Source organism: Phoenix dactylifera, chromosome 11 (assembly GCF_051530095.1).
Source record: "Phoenix dactylifera cultivar Ajwa chromosome 11, Ajwa_hap1_PhDact_Kaust_v1.1, whole genome shotgun sequence".
In the NCBI taxonomy this organism is placed as follows: Eukaryota; Viridiplantae; Streptophyta; class Magnoliopsida; order Arecales; family Arecaceae; genus Phoenix; species Phoenix dactylifera.
In genome coordinates this window covers 23,039,116-23,061,848 of record NC_143200.1, presented here as the reverse complement: position 1 = coordinate 23,061,848, position 22,733 = coordinate 23,039,116, and the positions used below count along the sequence as shown (strand labels likewise).

The following is a 22,733-nucleotide window of genomic DNA, read 5'->3' as shown; positions in this document are numbered from 1 at the left end:
TGACATCCTTCTAGGGCTATAAGAAACAAAATATTTTAATTTAGTCCCTGTAAAGCATATCACTTGTTTAGAGGTCCTCAAAATATGTTAATTTAGTCCCTATAAAATATATTATTTATGCAGAGGTCCTTGTAGGGTAATGTGATAAAAAAAAAAATTTGTCATTTATTTTACATTTTAGTATACTTGATAGCATGATATGACAAATGTACTGATTATGTAGATTAGTAAAATATTAAATACATGTTTTATTTTAATTTGTCATATTATGAATTGTCAATTATGTGCAATGTCATTATTTTAATTTGATGTCTATATTATGAAATAGTTTGGTAGTTGCCAAAGTAACCCAACTAGAATGTTTAATAGACATCAAGTCATCAAATACTCTAATCCCATGTATTAAGATAATGACTTTGCAAATTATAACTTACAGTTTTTCAATCATGAGATATTATGGATTGGCCCAAAGGTGCACCACTTTCAAATGATTGATTTGCTGAGTTAGGATAATTAATGAGTATCCTTGATTTAATAGGTATTGGATGCTCAAAGGCAACAGACCTATTTGAATTTTGGACCTATATCATTAATTATTCCTAGGTGAATTGGGAATCACCATAATAGTAATTTAGTATTTCATAATTACAACCCAAAGGTGTATTATGGTAATACTGTTTATGTCATTCATCATTATTGCTAACTCAAAGTGTTAATGTTGTAAGCATTTTCTTATTGTTAATTTTCTTATTGCAGTATCTATTCCTGTTTCGCTTCATTCGCAAGCTTCATCTGTTACGATCTTTAATGGAACTAATTTCTCAGAGTGGAATGAACAAGTCCAGTTTCACCTAGGTGTTCTGGATCTTGATTTAGCACTCCGATCTGAGAAACCGGCTGACATTACTGATTTGAGCAGCTCGGAAGAAAGGTCTTTTTATAAGACTTGGGAAAGATCGAACAGATTGAGCATTATGTTTATGCGGATGAGTATAGCGAATAATATCAAGTCAACGCTTCCTGAATGTGACAGTGCCCAAGCATTATTGAAAACTGTGGAAGAACGTTTCCGATCTGCTGATAAGTCTCTGGCTGGGACATTAATGGCTAAACTAACCACCATGAAATTTGATGGTACTTGTGGGATGCATGAGCATATCCTTGAAATGACAAATATAGCTGCTAAACTGAAGGCTCTTGGGATGGATGTGAATGAATCCTTTTTGGTTCAATTTATTTTGAACTCCTTGCCTCCTCAATTTGGATCATTTCAAATTCACTATAACACTATTAAGGATAAGTGGAATGTGAATGAATTGACCAGTATGCTTGTTCAAGAGGAGACAAGACTTAAGCAACAAGGATATCATTCTGTCAATCTTGTAAGTCATGGAGCCAAGAAGAAATGGAAGAAGCCAAGAAAGGGCATGAAGAGTGGACCATCCAAGGGTAAAGAGCCTCATCATGATACCGAGGTTCATAAGAAGAAACAAAACAAAGATAGATGCCATTTCTGCAAAAAATTGGGACACTATCAGAAGGACTGCCATAAACGCAAGGCATGGTTTGAAAAGAAAGGTAAGCATTTGGCTTATGTATGTTTTGAATCAAACCTTACTGAAGTTCCTTCTAATACTTGGTGGTTTGACTCAGGTTCTAATGTTCATGTTTCAAATACGATGCAGGGATTCCTTACAACCCAGATGCAAGATCCAAATGAAAGTTTTATCTTTTTGGGGAATGGGGTTAGAGTTCCAGTAACTGCTGTTGGAACCTATCGTTTGTTTTTAAATACTGGTTGTCATTTAGATTTGCTTCAGACTCTTTATGTTCCCTCTATTTCTAGAAATTTAATTTCTGTTTCTAAACTTGATGTTGAAGGATATTTCTTTAAAATTGGGAATGGTAGTTTGCGTCTTTTCAAAGACAATCTCTTCATTGGTTCTGGTGTCTTGTGTGATGGTTTATATAAAGTAAATCTTGATAATCATTTTGCTGAAACTCTTATGACCTTGCATCATAATGTTGGAATTAAACGAAACCTGATAAATGAAAAATCTTCTAACTTGTGGCATAAAAGATTGGGTCATATATCCAAAGAAAGATTAGAGAGATTAGTAAAGGATGGGATTTTGTCAAACTTAGACTTTACTGATCTCGGTATGTGTGTAGACTGCATTAAGGGAAAGCAAACCAAACACACAAAGAAAGTTGCCACAAGAAGTGAAGAACTTCTTGAAATTATCCATACAGACATTTGTGGGCCTTTTGACTCCCCATCATTTGGTGGAGAGAAGTATTTTATCACCTTTATTGATGATTTTTCACGTTATGGTTATGTCTATTTGTTGCATGAAAAATCTCAGGCAGTGGATGTCCTAGAGGTATACATTACTGAGGTTGAAAGACAATTAGATAGAAAGGTGAAAATTGTCAGGTCTGATAGAGGTGGTGAATATTATGGTAGGTATGATGAAACAGGACAACACCCTGGCCCATTTGCTAAACTCTTAGAAAAGCATGGCATACGTGCTCAATACACTATGCCGGGAACGCCACAGCAGAATGGAGTAGCTGAAAGGCGTAATCGTACTCTTATGGATATGGTTAGGAGTATGTTAAGTAATTTTCCGTTACCCATGTCGTTGTGGATGGAAGCCCTTAAGACCGCTGTATACATATTAAACCGGGTTCCTAGTAAGGCAGTTCCAAAAACTCCTTTTGAGTTATGGACAGGAAGGAAACCGAGTTTAAGACACCTGCATGTTTGGGGTTGTCCGGCGGAGGCCAGAATTTATAATCCACATGAAAAGAAATTGGATTTTAGAACGATTAGTGGATACTTTATAGGTTATCCCGAAAAATCCAAAGGGTATAGGATTTACTGTCCTAACCATAGTACAAGAATTATAGAGACCGGTAATGTCAAATTCATTGAGAATGGTGAAACCAGTGGGAGTGATAAACCACAAAATGTGAAAATTCAAGAAGTTAGGGTGCAAGTCCCTTTACCCATGACTTCTAAGAAAATTGTTGTTCCTACAGTTGTCACACAGTTTAATAACAATGAACAACAAATTAATGATCAAACACTCCATAATGAAGTTATCACCACTGAACAAGTTGTAGAAGAACCACAAGGGATGACATTAAGGAGATCTCAAAGAGAAAGGAGATCTGCCATTCCGAATGATTATATGGTTTATCTACAAGAATTTGATTTTGATATAGGGACAAGAAAAGATCCGGTTTCTTTTAAACAAGCCATAGAAAGTATTGATTCTATTAAATGGATTGATGCCATGAAAGATGAGTTGAAATCAATGGATCAGAATGAAGTCTGGGATGTCGTTGATTTGCCCGAAGGTTGTAAGACAGTTGGGTGTAAGTGGGTCTTTAAGACCAAGCTCGACTCAAAGGGTAATGTTGAACGACATAAAGCCAGACTGGTGGCCAAAGGTTTCACTCAGAAAGGAGGCATTGATTATAAAGAGACCTTTTCTCCTGTATCTAAAAAGGACTCATTTAGAATTATTATGGCTTTGGTTGCACATTATGATTTAGAGTTGCACCAAATGGATGTAAAAACTGCTTTTCTGAATGGGAATTTAGATGAAGAAGTCTATATGGACCAGCCCGAAGGTTTTCTATTAAAGGAAAAAGAACACATGGTTTGCAAATTAAAGAAGTCAATATATGGTCTTAAACAAGCTTCCCGACAATGGTATCGCAAGTTCAATGATACCATCATTTCCTTCGGTTTTAAGGAAAACACTGTTGATCGGTGTATATACCTGAAGGTCAGTGGGAGCAAGTTTATCTTTTTGGTCCTATATGTTGATGACATATTGCTTGCCAGTAGTGATCTTGGCTTATTGTATGAAACTAAGGTTTTTCTCTCAAAGAACTTTGAAATGAAAGATATGAATGAGGCAACCTACGTGATAGGCATTGAAATATTTCGTGATCGATCACGTGGATTGTTAGGGTTGTCTCAAAAGGCATATATAGACAGAGTTCTAGAGAGATTTGGTATGGAGAATTGTTCAGCCAGTGTTGTTCCAATTCAGAAAGGGGATAAATTTAGTCTCATGCAATGCCCACAGAATGAATTGGAACGTAAGCAGATGGAAAATATACCTTATGCTTCTGCAGTTGGTAGCTTGATGTACGCTCAGACCTGTACCAGACCGGACATCAGTTTTGCAGTTGGAATGCTAGGAAGATACCAAAGTAATCCAGGGATGGATCACTGGAAAGCTGCAAAGAAGGTGATGAGATACTTGCAAGGAACAAAGAATTACATGCTTACATATAGAAAGTCAGATAGCCTTGAGGTGATTGGCTATTCGGATTCAGACTTTGCTGGATGTGTGGATAGTAGAAAGTCAACGTTTGGCTATTTGTTCCTATTAGCTGGAGGAGCAATCTCATGGAAAAGTGCCAAACAGACAAGCACTGCTTCGTCCACCATGGAAGCAGAATTTGTGGCATGCTTTGAGGCCACGGTTCATAGTTTGTGGCTGCGTAACTTTATCTCGGGACTTGGGATTGTCGACTCTATTGCCAGGCCGCTGAGAATCTTTTGTGACAATACTGCAGCCGTCCATTTCTCCAGAAACGACAAATATTCTAATGGTGCCAAGCACATTGAGCTTAAATATTTTGTTGTCAAGGAGGAAATTCAGAAACAAAATGTGTCTATAGAAAATATGAGGACAGAGCTCATGATTGCAGATCCTTTGACAAAAGGTTTACAACCGAAGACTTTTAAAGAGCATGTTGAAAGAATGGGTCTTAGTTGTAATCCATGATATTAGTTGAGGATTGTATTATGTTTATTTCTTTGACACTTAGATATAATTGATTATGTTTCTGATTTTCCTGTTCTTCAAATATATGTACATGTATGGTTTTGAATGTATGATTACAGGAATTGTCTCTGACAAAGACATAATGTTTGACCATTAAAGATACTTCTCATTTATGGACTATGGTTAAATAATTTGCTAGTGTTGTAGTACTTGGAAGGAACTATGTCATTATATTGATGTGGAACCGCCTTGACTCGCATTAGTAAGTTGTTTAATTATGGTATTATGATGACCCAATTGACTATGGATTAGAATGATGCGCGCCTAATGTTTATATCATTTCTAACTAAAGTATGGTCATATGGGTCAAGTGGGAGAATGTTGGGTTTTGACCCACATGACCACATCGTGGTCAGTTACGATCCCGTGAGAAGTGGAAGCATTATCCTTGATGGTAGGATAACATAACGGGTCTCACCCTCTGCCTATCATGCGAACCAAAAAAAAAAAGAAAAAAACCGGTCTCCATCACCGTGTGTTCGAACAGGGGCCAAGAGGGAGATACGAACAAGGATTTGATCATCCAGAAAGGAGAGGAAGCTTTGATCGTTCAGTCTTTCAATGGATCCAGGTACGCCTCCTTTATTTCAAGACTGGTTCATGATCCTCTTTATAGATGTTTTTACATGGAGATGAGGGGGGAGCAGAAGGACAGTGGTCCCGTCCCATGGGAAGAGCATGCGGGACCGAAAGCGACGGGCCTCACTCGTGACCACCGATCGGAATTGGCTGAAAAAGAATGGACAGGGAACAGCGAATTAGGTCGATGAATCGCACACGACAGCCGACTGGGATTTCCTTGGGAGATGCCAGTTTACATCAATATCAGACATCTTAATTAATTTATCATAAAACTTTCAGCTTATTATCTTAATTAACTTAAATTCATAAAATCCAAACTATCAAACCAGATGATTATTTATATCTCGCAATCCCCACCTTAATATCAAACATAAATTCGATAGACGTTCGCCTTAAACATGCAGTCACTTGGCCAGGACATGAGAGAAAACTAGGAGAAAAGTGTTTTTTACAAGCACCAAGTTATATGTATGGTTCAATCAAATGTAAGAAGTCTCATGGGAATAGCTTTTGTTTCTGTCTTGTAATCAGTGGATTGCATTGATATAGATGAGTACGAGGTAAAGGTCAAGCACCAAAGTTTTTTTTTTTTTTTTTTTTTTTTGTGCTGAAAACACCGAAGTTCAATTATGACCATATTCAAAGAGCACAAATTATTTCCTAGCCAAAAAGGAGTACAAATTATTCGCCAAACTAGAAAATAGAAAAGGAATCTAACCAAAATTGCGAAAAAAAACCTCATTAATATTATAAATAAGGGCTATGTACCTCATTTTAAGAAGTGTAGGAGGATCAATGAAAAAAAGAAGACTTAAAGCTCTACTTTCGAGATTCCTTCATCTTTTTCTAATTTTCTTTTGAGAGATTCGAGTTGAGCAAGTTGAAAAAAATCTTTCTTTTCTCTAATTGAATCACAAAGAGATAACAAGGTTAAGTTTTTTTTTTAATATGTGCTCTCCACATTAATTCTTAAATCCAAATGCACCATTGCAAACTACTTATGTAGGCAGCCACAAAAAAAGTTGAACCTAATACAAGCACCCACTTACATTGGAAAAAACAGCTAAGCTGCATTAGCATCAAACAGAAACATTACAAATAAAGTACAATACAATCCTTTTTCCTCCCTAACGACAATACAATCCCTCCTACCTCATCGTAGCTTTTTCAAGAAAGATCTAGATGGGTTAAAATACAAATTTACATAATTATGGGAGGATCCCTTCATAAATTTTCCAAAGGAGAAAATCTGGAAACAGAATAAGATAATGTCTGTTCATCAGCCCATTTACCTGATCAATAGGCATACATTTCAGGAATTTAATTTGAGGAAGTAAACTTGGAAGAAAATGAGAAAGGAAATAGAAGAAACTTAAATGATGATCATTCATGAAATGAAAGGTTAATAGGGTTTACACTACCACTCACAGCATATGCATCTGAGTTGCACGGTGTTAAGAGGAATCTCTTTCTTGCTCACAGAATACTGCTCAAGAAACCCCTAGAAAAGTAGGAAAAAGATATTACATAAGCAGGATATATTCAAATTTTTAAAGTCTAGATCAAGGCCTGCAAAACCGGTACCGAGAACTGTACTAGTACATCACTGGTTTGGTACAATACAGTTCATGCGGTACAGTATGCATCTCGTGCCCAGACAAATTTCTTAATACTTTTTCTCCCAGACATGGTACTACCCAAAACCAGATGGCATGGGCCGGTACTTGGTGGTATGGGTCGGCTTCGCTCAGTTTGGACCTGCATGGATCGGTTCAGCTCATATACCGAACCGAACGTTAACACCGTAGATACCATACCGGTATGGTATGGTACGATCGGTACAGGTCAATATAGCAGACCATGGTAATAGATACTCCAAATGTTCAGAAGATGGGATATGTCATACCAGAGTCCAGAAGTTGTTTTCTCTTTGTTTCTGCAATCATATCAAGAACAAAGCAATTTATACTATGTTTTCAAGCACCAAAGAGTACTCTAACATGGAAACAACTTACAATACAAATTACATCCGACCTATTAGCATGTCTTACCTTGGTTTTCCTAGGAAAGCATCATTAATTTCATCGCCTGTTGGTTTTTCTGGGAATGTAGCTATGATGACATATTTCTCCTTTCCAGATGGCTCATCGACCCTCTTGTACAGTTCGTAACGATGTGGGTAAGTCATCCTACAATCAAGAGTACAACAATGCTAGCATGAAACTGTTATAATTATGACATATATTGTTGAATTTAGATCTACTTGATCTGGTAATTTTTAGAAGCAAGAATTAAAGGAGAGGAGAGGGAGAATGCTCCATCAAACTTGTTTCTGATTACAATTTAACCGTTGCAAATCAAAAATGTTACAGGTGTCACAACAGATGGAGAAAGTAAGGAGATACAAGATGGCATCTTGTTTATGGATGCCTCAGATTGGACAAGGGGGAAATGAGATCCATATAGTCAACCCTTACATGATAACACAGGTTTCTTCATTATGTTTTATAACATGGTAGGCTGGATAAGTGACTTGAGTAAGCATATCAAATTGCTGATAAATGAGATATGGCCCCATGCCCACACAACAATAATTTTGACAGTGTACAGGACAATGCAATTTTAAGGAATTGAAGGTCCAACATAGTTAGTATGGTTATCAATATGAACATCTTACAAAAGTTTGCAATCCTTCATATAAATACACTGATATATATGCTAATATTCAGAAAGACGCCTTGGTGGATGCTACTTATAGATGATAAAGTGTTGGTTGATGAGAAAAGTAGATTAAATGCTAAATTAGATTTATGGATGAAAGCTTTAGGGAGGACAAAAGCTTAAAAATCAGTTGAACAAAGACAAAGTAAACAGAATGAAATTTTAGTGAAAACAGAGATGAAGATAGGTTCCTATTAAGACTGATAAGCAAGATTTACCACAAAGAGATAAGTTTCATTATTTAGGATTGCATAAATCCTAAACCCTAAACCCTAAACCTTGAGCCATTAACAAGGGAGAAAAGATGCAGCAGGCAAGCAGGCAAAAAAAAAAAAGGAAGCAAACAGAGAAGAAGCAGCAGCAGCAGCTACAAGCCAGCAAGGAGAAAAAAAGCAGCAACAAATAGCAAACAGGAGGAGGAGAACACCAGCAGGCAAAAATAACAAAAAAAGCAAAAAAGAAGAAGCAGCAGAGCAGGTAAGTGAAGCGGGAGGAGGGGGGTGAAGTTGGAGGAAAGGAGAAAAAGGAGGAAGAGGAGAAGAAGGAAAAATCAATTTAGATAGTTTGGGTATAGGCAATGAAGAACTGAGGAGCACTAGTAAGAAGAGCTACTCCAATTTTTATCGAAGGCGTAGAAGGAGGGGAAGGTCTAAAGTGACATAGGTGGAGATTGTAGAAAAAATATGGAAAAGCTTGAAATTACATCAAAGATGGCCACACATAGGAAGTCTTGGTGAATGAAGATGCAGTAGTTGGGATAAGGCTTGATTGGTTATGGTTACAGTGATAAATATGCCTGACTTTGAAAGAATTGGCAAACCTTATGTTCGATGATTACTCTTAATATTAGTTCTCCATTTATAACCCTTAGCGATGATGTATATAATATTACATATTCTTCAATTTGCTTCATAGTTTACTCATATATTTCTATTATTTACTCTTTTGTTTCATTACTTTGGCTGTTGTCTAAAATCAGATGTAGAGGCATACTATTTCATTTTTTTCAGAACAACAAATTTGGTCATGGAAAAAATTATTCATTTTTTTAGATGTTTCATATGATGGAGAGGGTTACTGGATTTTTTTTAAAAAAAATAAATAAATATATCAGTATTTTTAAAAGTTTAAAAGTTTTAAGTCTAGCATCATCCATGTGTGAGTTAGAGATTGTTCGACTAATCATATCTGATCTAGCAAGCATCATCCATGTGTGAACTAAAACTTTATCCAATACAGAAGATTCAAAACATTTTTAATGAACTAACCTCAGAGCACCCATAATTGGGTATTGTGTGCCTGCATAATATAGAAGCCGAAAGGAGTAACAGTTTTCAAATGATGCAGCATACTCCAGTCTCTTGTCCCTTCCCATTGTCTTCAATGTTCAAGGTTCTGCTTAGTAAGTAAATTTGTGGATGGCAGCATATCTGAATCAACCAAAAGTAGATTGCATCATAGCACAGGAAAGGTCAAACTTACTTGCATTATGCCACTTGATCCCGGCAAATCCTGAAAGCATAAAATATCAGAGCATGAAGAAAAATTAGAAATATAGGCAACTGCATCACCTGTTTGATACAGTCCAAAACCATCTCAAGGAAACTATAACAGATTTGTTGAGCATGTGCACAGAGATACTCCTATTCAATTATAGGAAGCAGTTTACGTTGAAAAGTGGTACAGCGCACAGACATAGAACCAGATTTATGCATTACTCAAGGACATCTTCAATCTTAAAAACAGAATCATGCTACACCTTTCCTAAGCACTAAGCTGATGGAACAGCAACATAAAAAGGACTGCACATGTTTGTTTCCACTCAGAAGCATTTTTAGTCAGAAATAAATGAAATGATGATAACCATGTGGATGGAATGTAATGTGACTAGGAAGAATTACCTGCTCTGGTAAAAGACAGCATAGCAAGGTTATAAGCAAGGTTACAAAAACCAGTGGAACAACGGGGCATCCCTCCATCCCGAATGTTGGTATATGGCGCCTTCCCAAGCATCGGTATGGGACAAGTCAGGAAATGGACATGATGGGATGGGCCATCCACTGTCCCAAGTGTCCGGACATGGGGCATCCTGTTCCATAGAAAAACTAAGATGCATGGTTCGCCGTACCGGTCCGAATCGGACGGTACGGAGCGTACCGTACCATACCGGTTCGGTACCAGTATCTAGTATGGAAGACGTACCGACACTCGGTATATCAAAAAAATTTCGTACCGTACGGTACCGTACTGATGCAGTGCTAGTGTGGCTCCGGTTAAAGATCCAGTATCTAGACGGCGAATCTTGCTAAGACAGCCCTGTCCCATGGTATTTGAACCTTAATTTCAGGTAATAAAGGCTTGTAAACTAAGAAATGATCAAGATCTCCCAGCATATATACTTAAGAAAAATGTAAAAGCCATGCTTGAAAATAATTACATTAGCACAGTCTTCTAAGATGTAGAACATGTACCTAGAATAATATAACTATTTTCCCAATTAGAATTTAAAATTCTTCAAAAATTTCATAACAGGATCTTAGTTGTATCTTTAAAAGTCATTTTCATTTGATGTCAAGATCCTCTAAGTTACTGGCTTAAGTAGGTTTTGACAGTAAAAGACAACAAGACTTGAAAGATAAGCGCAAACCATGTGTATACTACATGCTAAAATATTTTGTGCAAGATAAGTTGATGGATCCTATCTGCTTGGTGAAGACCTACTAAGAGAAAACCAAGAAAAACTGTAAACAACCTTTAGGCGAGGATTAACAAGGATAACAGGACGGTTACCAGCTGCATCTGTCATCGCTCTAAGATCCTGCACATCCAACTCCACGCTTAGTGAAAGAAAGCAAAATATTTTTTCAAACTATAGATATATGCAACATTTTTTTACAAGTTCCTCACATCAATTATACAGTTCCCAACAGCATTTTGGGGAGCCACTAGAATAAATATATCATCTTGTTCATCGACCTCTCTAGGACCTATGATATAACAGAGGATTTGTAAACCCAACTATTAATCATGTCTAACCAAAATAGGCATATAAAAATGGAAAAATAAAATACAGTAGACAACAGCATATCTAGATTCCAGCAGTTCATAGATTTCGCATGGTTAAACAGTAATGAATTATGGGCAAGAGAAACTCTGCACTGCTCGCATTATTACAGGCAGAGCCCAGAATTTGTAACGGTGGGCAACTGATGACTGAGGGATGTATCTCTATGTGTGTGAATCACAATTCAAAAATACTTCCTAAGTTTTTCTATCTGACACGAACTTGACTCTAACAAAAATAAAACAGTAAATTGATAGCTGGCCCTCCATTGACCAGACATAACATTTAGTCCTTGTTGGCTGGGACTTTTAACACCTGCCCGAAGTTTTAAAGTTTGTTTAATTCCCGGTCCCTAATGGCTGTACGCACTAATTCTCCAACACATACGTAGTTACGAATAACTATGTACACACAAATATGAGTGTGTGCAGCGACAATGTAACCGTGTATGTGGAGAATATAACTGTGTGCAAGAACTAGTAATAAGTATGTATAATATATGTGTAAGTGTGTGCTGGACTAAAAATTAAATGATAATGGTCAAGGGACCATGTGTTAAAGTCCAGTCAAAAGAAAGGATCAGGTATTAAGTTCCCCAAAATAAAAAGTCTAATGATAATTATGGTCATAATAAATGCAGTCGCAAATCAATTTACTCAAATAATGAAAAAAGAAAGAGACCAGCTTTCAATATCTCATCAAAACATAACAATAATAATTTATTCACCTCTACACTTATATCTTAAAAAAAGTAGAGAGAAAGCATCACTTTCTCACATCTGCATAGCTGAAAGCATGAGCTGTATTTAGTATATACATCTGAGCAGAAATGTAGAATCAGGAAGATAACATTGTTTAAAGTAATAACATCAACAAGAAAGGAGTCTGGAGCAATTTATTAAGAGCATCCAAAACTGGAATACATAATATAGAAAGTTTTGACAAGACAACAACTGAACCTAATGAATTCCAGATTTAAGGTTTTAAATACTGGTGGGATGGTGGGGCATCCCACGGTCCTATATGTCGGCATAGGGCACAATCACGAGTGTCGGTATACGGCACAGTCCCAAGTATTGGTTTAGGGCACGGTCCGCGTGTCGATGCTAAGTTGATGTTTGAAACTACTTCTGATTCAGGTTATGTGGTTTTGATATGGACTCAGTATCGCTGACAAAATTTTTGACAGCTTTTTTTGTAGAAATTACATAAAAAGATACATAGAGCAGAAGGATGGATAATTGGTGACGAAAAAGCAATAGATGAAACTTGGAAGTTGTTTCTCTAGGTGGTTTTGTAGACTCTCCGGAATTAAACAGAAGATGATTCAAAGGATGACATAAATGCAATAATAAGAAATTAAGAACGATAACCTTCTATGCATCAGATGGATTGCCGGTTTAGCATCGATTATGACTCTAACAAGAGAGAGAGAAAGAGAGAGAGTGCAGGGCTTGTGTGTGAGGCTGCTGGCTGGTCTATTTGTTGGCTATTGCTGAAGACGGTCTACATAACGTCCTTTCTGGTCCAGTTAATGCTGATTTCTTTGTAAATATGTTCCTTATATTTCTATTGTCACAGTTTTCCCTCCCTTGTGAGCCTTGGAAGTTACTTTATGTCCACTAACATCTGATAATTTATAATTTTATTACATGTATACTGCAGTGCATTAAAGAACAACTTCGTGAGGTGTAAGAAGAGGAGGATTATAATTGTAGAAAAAGGTGCAGCTGTGTAAGGTTTTCAATCACAGACCTATGGAGCCAATGTTAATAAAGGTGCCTTTAGCACCATGGTCGCCCCAATCCATAAATTCCAAAATTTTTCGGCTTCCAGCAAGCTGCAATGGCATACCAGCAAGTGCACCTTCCCCCATAGACCCTTGGATACAAACCTACTTAAAAAAAGGGAAAAAACTTCACCAATAATAATTCGCTCCCCATGATATTACACAAAAAAACCTCAGATGAAGAAAAGCTTGTATGCAGCAGAGATGATTTACCTTGACACGTTTTCCATCGTCAGCAAATGAAAGGGCAAGAGTTCGTACAAGTTCCATAAGGGTACCTATTCGGTAGACATCCTAAACATGACAGGAGCTGTAAGTTACTGCATAGGTTTGATATGAAGGGGGAAAATGATCCCTTACCATTTCCGGGTTAAGTTCAGGAATGTTGATCTCCACCTGCGAATCTGGTAAATCAGTAAGACCTATGACCCCAACTTAGTTTTCAGAGAGAAAATACTGATTCAAGAAGTTCAGATATAGATTGAAAAAACAATGCAAGAAGATAACAAGCTTTCAGGTAAAGATGTATATAATGCTAAGGATCTTAATATATTTCATAAATTTGCTTAAGAAAAATACTTACAATTTGATGATGGGACTGCTATTAACAGTTTAAAATTAAAAAGAAGAATAAATTCAAGTTCTTGACCTTTAACCGGCTTCTTTTATCTTCTATGGCCTTCTGTGTAGCTTGTAGCACATCATAATAGAAATATTCCCTTATTTCCTTTGAGTGTGGAATATTATTCAATCGAGTAGGAATCCCTCGCCAATTATCCTGGGAAAGAATTTATAATACAAGATATATCGCAACTAGGTTGATATTTTAACATATGACAATATTTACTAATTATATTCAAACAGCAATCAGTAGATGTAAAGTAACAATTTGGTGCACACCTTGTTTGAAGTTGTCATTTTCAGATTGGTAACCAGTTTTCCTGGAAATAGATAAAGAGCAAAGAAAAATGAAGCATAAGAATTTTATACTTGTGTGGCGATAACAAGTGGTATGAACCTTTAAGTGCTTTCAGTACCAATCGAGTAAAAAATAATATATCATGAAAAAAGTTGCTAAATACTGACCTTTAATTTTGTCCAAGTTCTTGTTATTTACAGCATTATAAACCTGCTGTAATAGGGAGTCTATTTCTCCAAATACAATTTCTTTTGGGCGATTTCCATCTACCTATTTCCTCGAAAAATATTAAAATAAAAAGAACCATTCTTCAAATGCCTGTCAAAATAAATGTAACCCAGAGTATGCAATGACCTTTCTTAACAAGTCCAGATATGTTGGCAAGGTAGCTACAGCATTTCGTTTGTATGTCTCAAGACGTAATTTGACCTGGCCATATATAAGAAACAATAGTTAGACATGGCATTCTACATTCAGAAGGAAAAAATGTTAAATAAACTCTTGATGATGGATATACATTCATAAGCTAACACATAAAAATTGCAATATAATGTTGGCAAAAGGACCTCATACGAATCCTGTCCCAGAATTGCAGGATGCAGATGCCTCATTATGATGATGTTACCAAGCTCAGCAGAAAAAGAAGAAATAAAAGGGAAAAAAAGACTCACTCTGTATTGCACAAAATCGATCTACAATGCTTGCAGAGTGTGGCAAATTCATTATTTTTAAGTGTAAACCATCTTCTTACGCCATTTTGAGTATTATCCATTAGTCAAGAGGTTTGAGTTACATCGACATATAATCATGAATTAAGTGCATGCCAGTCAATGACATAACATGCATACCTTCCTCACAAGATATAGGCAAGAAACAGGGTGTATGTACCATTATAACATGCTTACCAGTCTATCCATATCAGTCTGTACCAGTCGCATAGGCCAGTCTATCTGCATTAATCTGTACCAGTCGCACGGGCCAGCAAAGATTAATATGGAGTGACACAGACTCATTTTTCTTATTTATGAGCCCTGGAGTGAGGGAAGGCACATGAGCAGCAAAGCATGGCATGACATAATATGGTTTTGTACTGTTCTGGCCAGTGACCAGCAAGGGTGCAGAATGTGGTACTTACTATTATTGGATACAACAAGCCATCATATATAGAAGAGTAGAACTTGGAATAGATTTCCAGTATGAGTAATCTAAAGATTAATATGGGGTGACACTGACTCATTTTTCTTCATTATGAGCCCTGGAATGAGGGCAGACACATGACCGGCATAGCATGGCACGACACAATATAGTTTTGTACTGTGCTGGCCTGTGACCAGCAAGGGGGCAGCATGTAGTACTTACTATCATTGCATACAATGAGCCATCATTGTTATAGAAGAGTAGAACTTGGAGTAGATTTCCAACATGAGTGATCTTATGTCCAAATATCTACCCTTTTATGCAAACATGGAGTGAGCAGCCACTATGTCTCATAAAGTATAACTTATTCTGACAGGCAAATACTTCTCATAGTAATGTAGTGGAATTACATGGGTAACTAAGCCATGGAAGAACCATAACATCCATAATTCTACCACATAAAATTATGGTTGTTATCTTAATGAATATGTTTGCAATTTTAATATTGGTGTAGCTTTACAACCAGTATGCCCTGGATGCTTGTTTTATCAATGTGTTTAAAGACAATGAATAATTTTATAGTTCTGATTCATCTTCTCTCTCTGTTTATGGATGTATATAAACATGTAAGGAGCTTTATTTCATGTTTCAGCATTTTCTAAACCCAAATCCAATGAATCATTTGAAAGCCATTAGGAGTTAACAAAATTTAATATCTATTGTCCCTTCATGGCTGACCGGGGAGATTAGGTTTTATCGGATAGATCGATCAAGCTCATAAGATGAGCAGAAGCTGATTTGATGAAAAGTCATGTAGGTATATTAATGCTTTTTCATTTTGGTTATTTTCCTTGTTGAATTGGCACCATGCATGGCACTTGCTCATGCAAATGGTCACAGGCTCACAGCTACATCAACAAATCTATAGAAGCACACAAAACATGTTTCCCATCTTTGTTATAAAGACAATAAAGTAAAACAAGAAGAAAAAAAGCATGAGAATAACAGAAAAAAGTTACCCTTTCCTGTGTATCATCAGAACGAGCTATAAGCCGTGCAGAAACTTCCTCTGTTTCTGGAGGAGAGTATTTAAGATGGTAAATTTTGCCAGTCACAGGATCCAGCCTTCTTCCAACACATCTGTCGATTAGAATTTCATCAGGAACCTGAATGTGAACAGATAAGATTTGTGAATAGTCAAATTAATCGGGTTCATGGGCCAAATTACCAGGTTGGATCAAGGTAGCATGAGTAAATCTAAATGCTTAGCTTTCAACGTGTAAAAATTATATGTACATTTATGCTTTAATAAATAGAAAAAAAAATGAAGGGCATCTATATTAAGAGAAACAAAATGCTTATCTTCTTTTTATGTTAATTGGCAATTCGAATTCTTTGAGAAGCAAATAAAGATAAGATACCAAGAGACCAGGAGTGTAGATCAACATTTAACAATGTTAATCAAGTAAGAGGATAGATTGCACCAACAAGTTTGAAGATATAACTGATTCTTTTGATGTATGCATGTAACAATTTATATGGTGGGTGGTGAGTAATCTGGGCATCCATTACAACCAAAAAATACCAAGATCTATATTATCTCTTTCAAGCTCGATGGTTTGCTTGGTTTGCACCAGCTACACATATCATCTTTTATAGCTGCTTGGATCATATCATGTGGCATATGATCTGCATCTCCATAGTGGTCAAATTACTTATATTGCATTTGTTGCGAAGTCAATTAGCTATCTAAGTAATCTGAACAAATACTTGCACCTTTACAAGCATGACAAACAACCACTCAACTTCCATCAGACACCTCTTCATTATGGCTTTCAATTAATCAATTAATTTGGCTCACATGTTCATGTCATGTAAATAAAAAAGTTGCGGGCTTGAGCCTTCTTTGTATCCAGCCAACTAGGACTAAAGTTGCCTAAAGACATTATATCTCCCAAAAAAGAAAGAAAAGAAAAGAAAAAAGAGCAACAATTCATCACCATCTAGATATGAACCACTATGTAGAGCTTTTATGTATAAAGGCATGTAAAGAGAGGCCAGATGAATCAAGATATCACATGTGGGAAACTCAATAGCAATGAAACAATCTCTTATATTTCTTCTTGGCACGGCCCCATTATGGGTATCCTTGCAGATGTTACAATTTCTGAACTTATGTTGTAGTTTCATGAAGAATATAGCACTAACATGATACAGAAAGGGTTCCAAGAAGAATCGTGGGGATAGAATTCTTACTTATATAAGCTAAGAGAAAAGGAAAGGACGAGATTCAATGTGGGAGCGTACATGGAAAGTTCCCAGTCATTCTCTAGCTAGCCAGGTGGTGCCTAGTAAAATTAACAAGGGGGCAACCACTTGTGAGTGATTCAGGCTCAAATACTGACTTATATTGCTGATCGCCAGTGATAGGTCTCATCCATCAGTTTAGCCTTGTAATTGCAGCCCAAATGCGCAATCACAATAATTTTATCCCAATCAGAAATATAGGCCCAATGATAGAAACAAAGCAAAAGGGGAAATGTACTAAGGTGTACGAATGGACCAAACTATTAATTGGTCCACTAGTGATATCCAACAGAAATTAAAAATGAACGGAAAGAAGAATATTTTGTTTTTTCCAATCGAGTATATTATATACAGCACCTTCATATATTTGAACAACCTTAACATGATAAAGAATCTATATTAAAACGTAAAGCAGATGAGCATACACCTGAAGGACAAAATCAGTATTGAAGCAGAAGACACAAGCTTTGAGACACATATGCACACAGTTATCTAGCATTAGCATGCTTTGATCATAGGAGCTCAAAGGACTGGTTTAATATAACAATGAAGAAGAATAGTGAATAAAAGAATTTAAATGGCATACATCTAGTACAATGTATATGTCTGGTCTTATTTTGATCCTTTCAAGACTCTGTGCTTGTGAAGGACTCCTGGGATACCCATCAAGAAGCCATCCTTTCTCTTTTACATCACGTTGTGATAGCCGTGATATCACCATCTAAGGGAAAGAAACTACTAATTAGAATAGTATTGGAACAGAAAAGGAAAAATATGCAGGATAATTGAAGTATAACATACATCTGTGATGATATCATCTGGAACAAGCATGCCATTGTCCATGTATTCTTTTGCTTTCTTTCCAATTTCTGTCCCTTGTGATACTTCAGCTCTTAGAAGATCTCCTGTTGATATGTGCACCAATCCATACTAGAAGGTACAAATCATAAATCATGTTAACCAAATTATACTTGAAGGCCAGAAACTATACATTTATGGAGCCTCATAATCATGAACGCAAAATCGAAAAGTGGCATCAGTATTGTCATCCCAGTACATTTTTACTGTAATCTAGCATATAATCGAGATATAGTAATTGCAAGTGAAAACAATAGTTATCCATAAGAAATATCCACCCACGACTTCAAGAACACAAACTCAAATAATGGAAATAATGAATTTCAGCTCCTTCCATGCATGTTGTACAATTTTATAGAAAAGTGAAGTGCAAGTCAAAAGGTTACATCCTTGTAATAAACATGGGATTTGACATGAAACTCTATTGTCCTCACATCCACTATATACCGATCACCGAAGTGAAGCCTAATGAATGTTTCTAACTTCGGAAAGCACTCTCCAATTGTGCCGGCATATGGTTCGCGCTTAGAGCTGTATTTAAAGAAAACCATTCATTCCTTAAGCTCCCTCTACTAGGATGTTCAGAAATTGAATACTTCTTCCCCTCATTTACTCCTATCTTTTTTCTCTCTATGCTTCTAATCCTCCATTATTTCAATGCTTCTTCTTCTTCTTTTCCTTTATACTCTCTTTCTTGCTGTTTTGACTATAATAAAAATAGAATATTCAGATATATCCAAATCTAGAGTTTATATTTTAGCTTGTATCAAATTTCTTATTGACTCTAATGATAAGGGGCTGCATCTAGGCATCATGAGAGCAATGAGATCCTACACAATCATGGACAACAAGTTGAGAGAGTTCGCCAAGGGAATCAACAAAAAACTCAAGGCTGTTATGGAGGATATGAAAGAAAATGTGCAAGTTATAAGAGCAGCATGCTGTGTTCGAGATTCCAGATCCTTCATTGCCATCACCTTCTCCTTTCACTTTTAAGATGATAAAACATGCCTCATAAATTAGCAAACAGTATGTAAACGATCTAGTTGCGAGAGACCAGGATACTGAAAGGATAATACATGGATTGAAAGTGCCCAAGTGCCTTAAAAATTACAATGGCTTATAGTGGAAAGCAGATTAAAGTATTCTCTAATAAGGAAGTATAGAGAATTTTGTCCCGGCAAAAGTGGTGCAAAAGCTAAAATTTGAAGGTGCACTAACTACTAAAAGTAAATCCCCTTTAAGTTGCATAATTGCATCACCATGATAGTCTCATAGTAAAACAATAGTTCTTGATCCCTTTTACTATTGTATTATTCAAAGACTAAGTGACTTATGATGTTAATCAGAGTGCAGAATCAAGGCAACATATAGAGGTTTAGGCCAAACAAACCAGATATTTGCAATCACGGACCTAAAGCATTTTGGCTTCACTCAAAAAACTTCCAATGCACATTCTATCTCCAGCAAAGAGATTAGTGGGAACCTAATCCTGAATAGGTGGAGCAGTTTGCGAAAGCAACAAAACTGTGAACAAGTTTAATGAAAGCAACTGATGCAATTGAATTTTTGAAAACTTAACAATGCAAAAAATTATATTTCAACTTCAATCTTTAGGTTTTTATATGAATTTTTCTAGCACTTCTCTCACTAACTTTTAGAGTAGGATTACTGCCTAGAACTCCTACTTTATTAGGTTTAGATTGAGTTAGAAAAGGTTCTGTATCATTGATTTTGTCTTTTTAAATGATTTCCATGTCTTTCCATGTAGCCTTCCATGCAAATGCGAATAGTTCTATTTTTGTGAAGCTTTTTGCTGGGAAAGTGAGTGTTTATGTTGATTAGAAGTTCTATTTTGAGTTGAATTATGTTGAGTTCTTTGTCCATTGTAAGTAGGGGATCCTTTCTGTGATCAGGAATCAACATGTTAGTCTTGTTTGAGCATTGGTATACAAGGGTCCATGAGGAGTTATTTGCAGAATAAAGTAGATTCTTTTGAGAGGTTTTCTCTTTAATTTTTGTTGCCCTTCTATTACTCTGTACCTCATCATTTTGAACTATCATAACTCAAAAAAGAAGAATATTCACATTTGTCCAGATCTGAAATTTATTGGAGCATATATCCAATTTTGGTCTTAATGTTAAGTTGTTGGAACAGCTTACAATAAACCATACAGCTGATTCCATTACTCCCGAACCAAAATAGTTGCCAAAACAGGTATTTGTGGGATGATTTGCATTTACACCTTTAGAGTTTAGAGCATCACCCAACAGAAAGATAGCATCGTACATAAATACATGTAAATATCATAGGCCCTTAGCACTACACGAGGGTTGGGGAATTATGATTGCAAGACAAAAAAAATGAGCATATAGTGCCCCAACAACGCATCTCTCTAGATAGAGGGGACTCCAGTGCTTCTGTTCACTTGCCCCTTCTCTCAGCTTCATTCCCCCCTTCTGATGTCAGTGATCAAGAACCCCTAAGAATTCAAGCGTACAGGCAACACCAGTTCAACCAAAGATATATACTGCAAATGCAGGAGTTGAAGCTAGGGCCTTGTCTATGGGTGTGCGAGTGTAAGATCCCTCTCCGTGCATTTCCAAATCAACCCTGGTGGTAGACTCCTTACCATATCAATGTTCTTGTTCAAGAAAAATTTTTCCCTTTTTGCGCTCAACCCTCCAACCATAGGAGGCATGCCAAGTTTCCTGGCTGCTTTTTCTTCCCCCTGCAATGCTCTTTTATCCATTGTGAAACAAGGTTTAGCATCAAATCTCTCATTATCATGTCCAGCTGATCCCTCATGTTGGATTATGCTTCCGCGTTCAGTTTCTTGTTCTCTTTTACTGGGGAAAAATAGCTTCTTTTTCCAGTCTTACTCAAAAACGACGACGAAAATGGGGAAAAAAAAAAAGGAAAGGAAATCTTTATGCATCACCTTCCTTTAAAAATTATCATATGATTCTTGACATTAACGTGCACAAGAAAACAGCATAAAGAGAAAAAGAAGGCACACAAGGGGATAAAAAGAACCCACCTTCTCGACGATCATCTGACACTGAGTGCCTTTCCCCGACGCAGGAGCCCCAGAGATCATCACCTTCAGCGGCTCCTGAGCCGAGCAATCCACCCTCAGCGCCTGCTAAACAAATTACAACAACATCAAGAAATCTCAAGAAGAGCTAAAAGAAATGGGCGAAACCTCCGGCAACTGACCTTAGGCTTAGGGTTTCTCTTCCAAGAAGTCCTGAATTCGACTCTAAGGGAGCGAGAGGAAGCCAGAGAGGAGGAGAGAGAAGAAGATGATGATGATGATAAGGGGGCGGAAGAGGAGAAGAGGAAAGCGGAAGGAGGGCGAATGGTAAGAGACGGCATGAGAGAGGCGTAGCGGCGGTTTCCGGGAGTTAACTGGGTCACGCCGGAGGTGGCCATTTTGGGAGGGAAGCGATAGCAGAGGCTTCTTTGGATGGAGGGGAACGAGGGACGGAAGGTGGAGTGCCCGCCGCTGATATATATATATAGCAGAAATATGATAATCCGGGATTGTTGGTTTGTCTTCAAAGTCGGCAATTCGTTTGACGACTTTATGGGATTTCAACGCCCATGAAACACCAGGGGCTAATCCTTTTATTGCTGACTAATAATTAGGGACTGATAAATGATAAAAAAAAATCATTTAGGGAACTCTAGATAGTTTTCCAAAATATTTTGGACTCGAGGCCGTAAATGTTGTGGAAAAGTTATTTCTAAATATCCCTGGTTACCAGTGTCATATAAAATCAGCAGGATATATAAATACGTACCTAATTTCTTTGGTTCTAATACTAGTTATTGGAAAGCCATGAAAAATTTAAGTACGAAGGAAGGCTTGGTATAAAAGTTCCAACCTAATTCAACCTAAAAATTTAAGCTATTCACTCTTAAATCCAATCATATGTATCACCCCATCCATCTTCTATTAATTATTTTATATAAAACTAAACCTCATACGTGATCTTTAAAAAATTGATACTCGGCTCGAATAGAAGTCATCAGAGTTACCATGCATATCAAATAGGTAATTGACAAATGAAGCTTCCTTCTTTTTTTTTTTGATGGGTCGGGTGCTCAAACTACCCTCACATGAGCATAACTAACTATATCACTAACCAGGGGTCCAGGAGGCTACAAAAGGTAGGAGGAACTAAGAACTGCTAGGTCCATAGGAACTCTTTGAAATGCTAAGCAGCGAAGGAGGCGACCCAATCAGCAGCTTGGTTCACTTCTCAAAGGACGTGCCTAACCTGAATGATCCGACACTTCCGCATCATCCGACGCATATCGTACAAGAGCGGATGCTCCACCTCTTTCCGTCTCTCCGACTGAAGGCGATTAATCAAAATAATGGATCGCCCTCCAAAATGATCCTGTCAACCTCCATCACATGTTGCCCATGAGATAGCCCTTCTTAGACAGTCCTGAGCTCCATCTCAAATGCC

General features: G+C 37.0%; 1 protein-coding gene across 8 annotated transcripts; it reads right to left on the bottom strand.

Annotated features, from left to right (window-relative positions):
- Positions 1-6,506: 6,506 nt before the first annotated feature.
- On the bottom strand, positions 6,507-21,750 carry LOC103706453 (adenylate kinase family protein). 8 transcript variants are annotated; one of them, XR_015971361.2, is made up of 20 exons: positions 21,472-21,750; positions 21,293-21,397; positions 18,195-18,323; positions 17,980-18,114; positions 16,106-16,252; positions 14,304-14,378; positions 14,117-14,219; positions 13,931-13,971; positions 13,680-13,808; positions 13,391-13,426; positions 13,244-13,324; positions 12,997-13,135; positions 11,085-11,164; positions 10,930-10,995; positions 9,660-9,689; positions 9,446-9,572; positions 7,508-7,645; positions 7,363-7,392; positions 6,885-6,957; positions 6,507-6,748 (listed from the first exon to the last, which is right to left on the bottom strand). XR_015971361.2 is itself a non-coding variant. In XM_088707305.2 (20 exons), the coding sequence occupies exons 1-19, from the start codon at positions 21,685-21,687 to the stop codon at positions 6,933-6,935; spliced, it is 1,815 nt and encodes a 604-aa protein (XP_088563431.2). In that variant the 5' UTR covers positions 21,688-21,750; the 3' UTR covers positions 6,507-6,748; positions 6,885-6,932. The 8 variants fall into 8 exon arrangements, 4 of the variants coding, with proteins under 4 accessions (XP_088563431.2, XP_088563432.2, XP_089782281.1 ...); XR_015971359.2 differs by having other exon boundaries at positions 6,873-6,957; positions 9,446-9,555; XR_015971358.2 differs by having other exon boundaries at positions 6,878-6,957; positions 9,446-9,555.
- Positions 21,751-22,733: the final 983 nt, after the last annotated feature.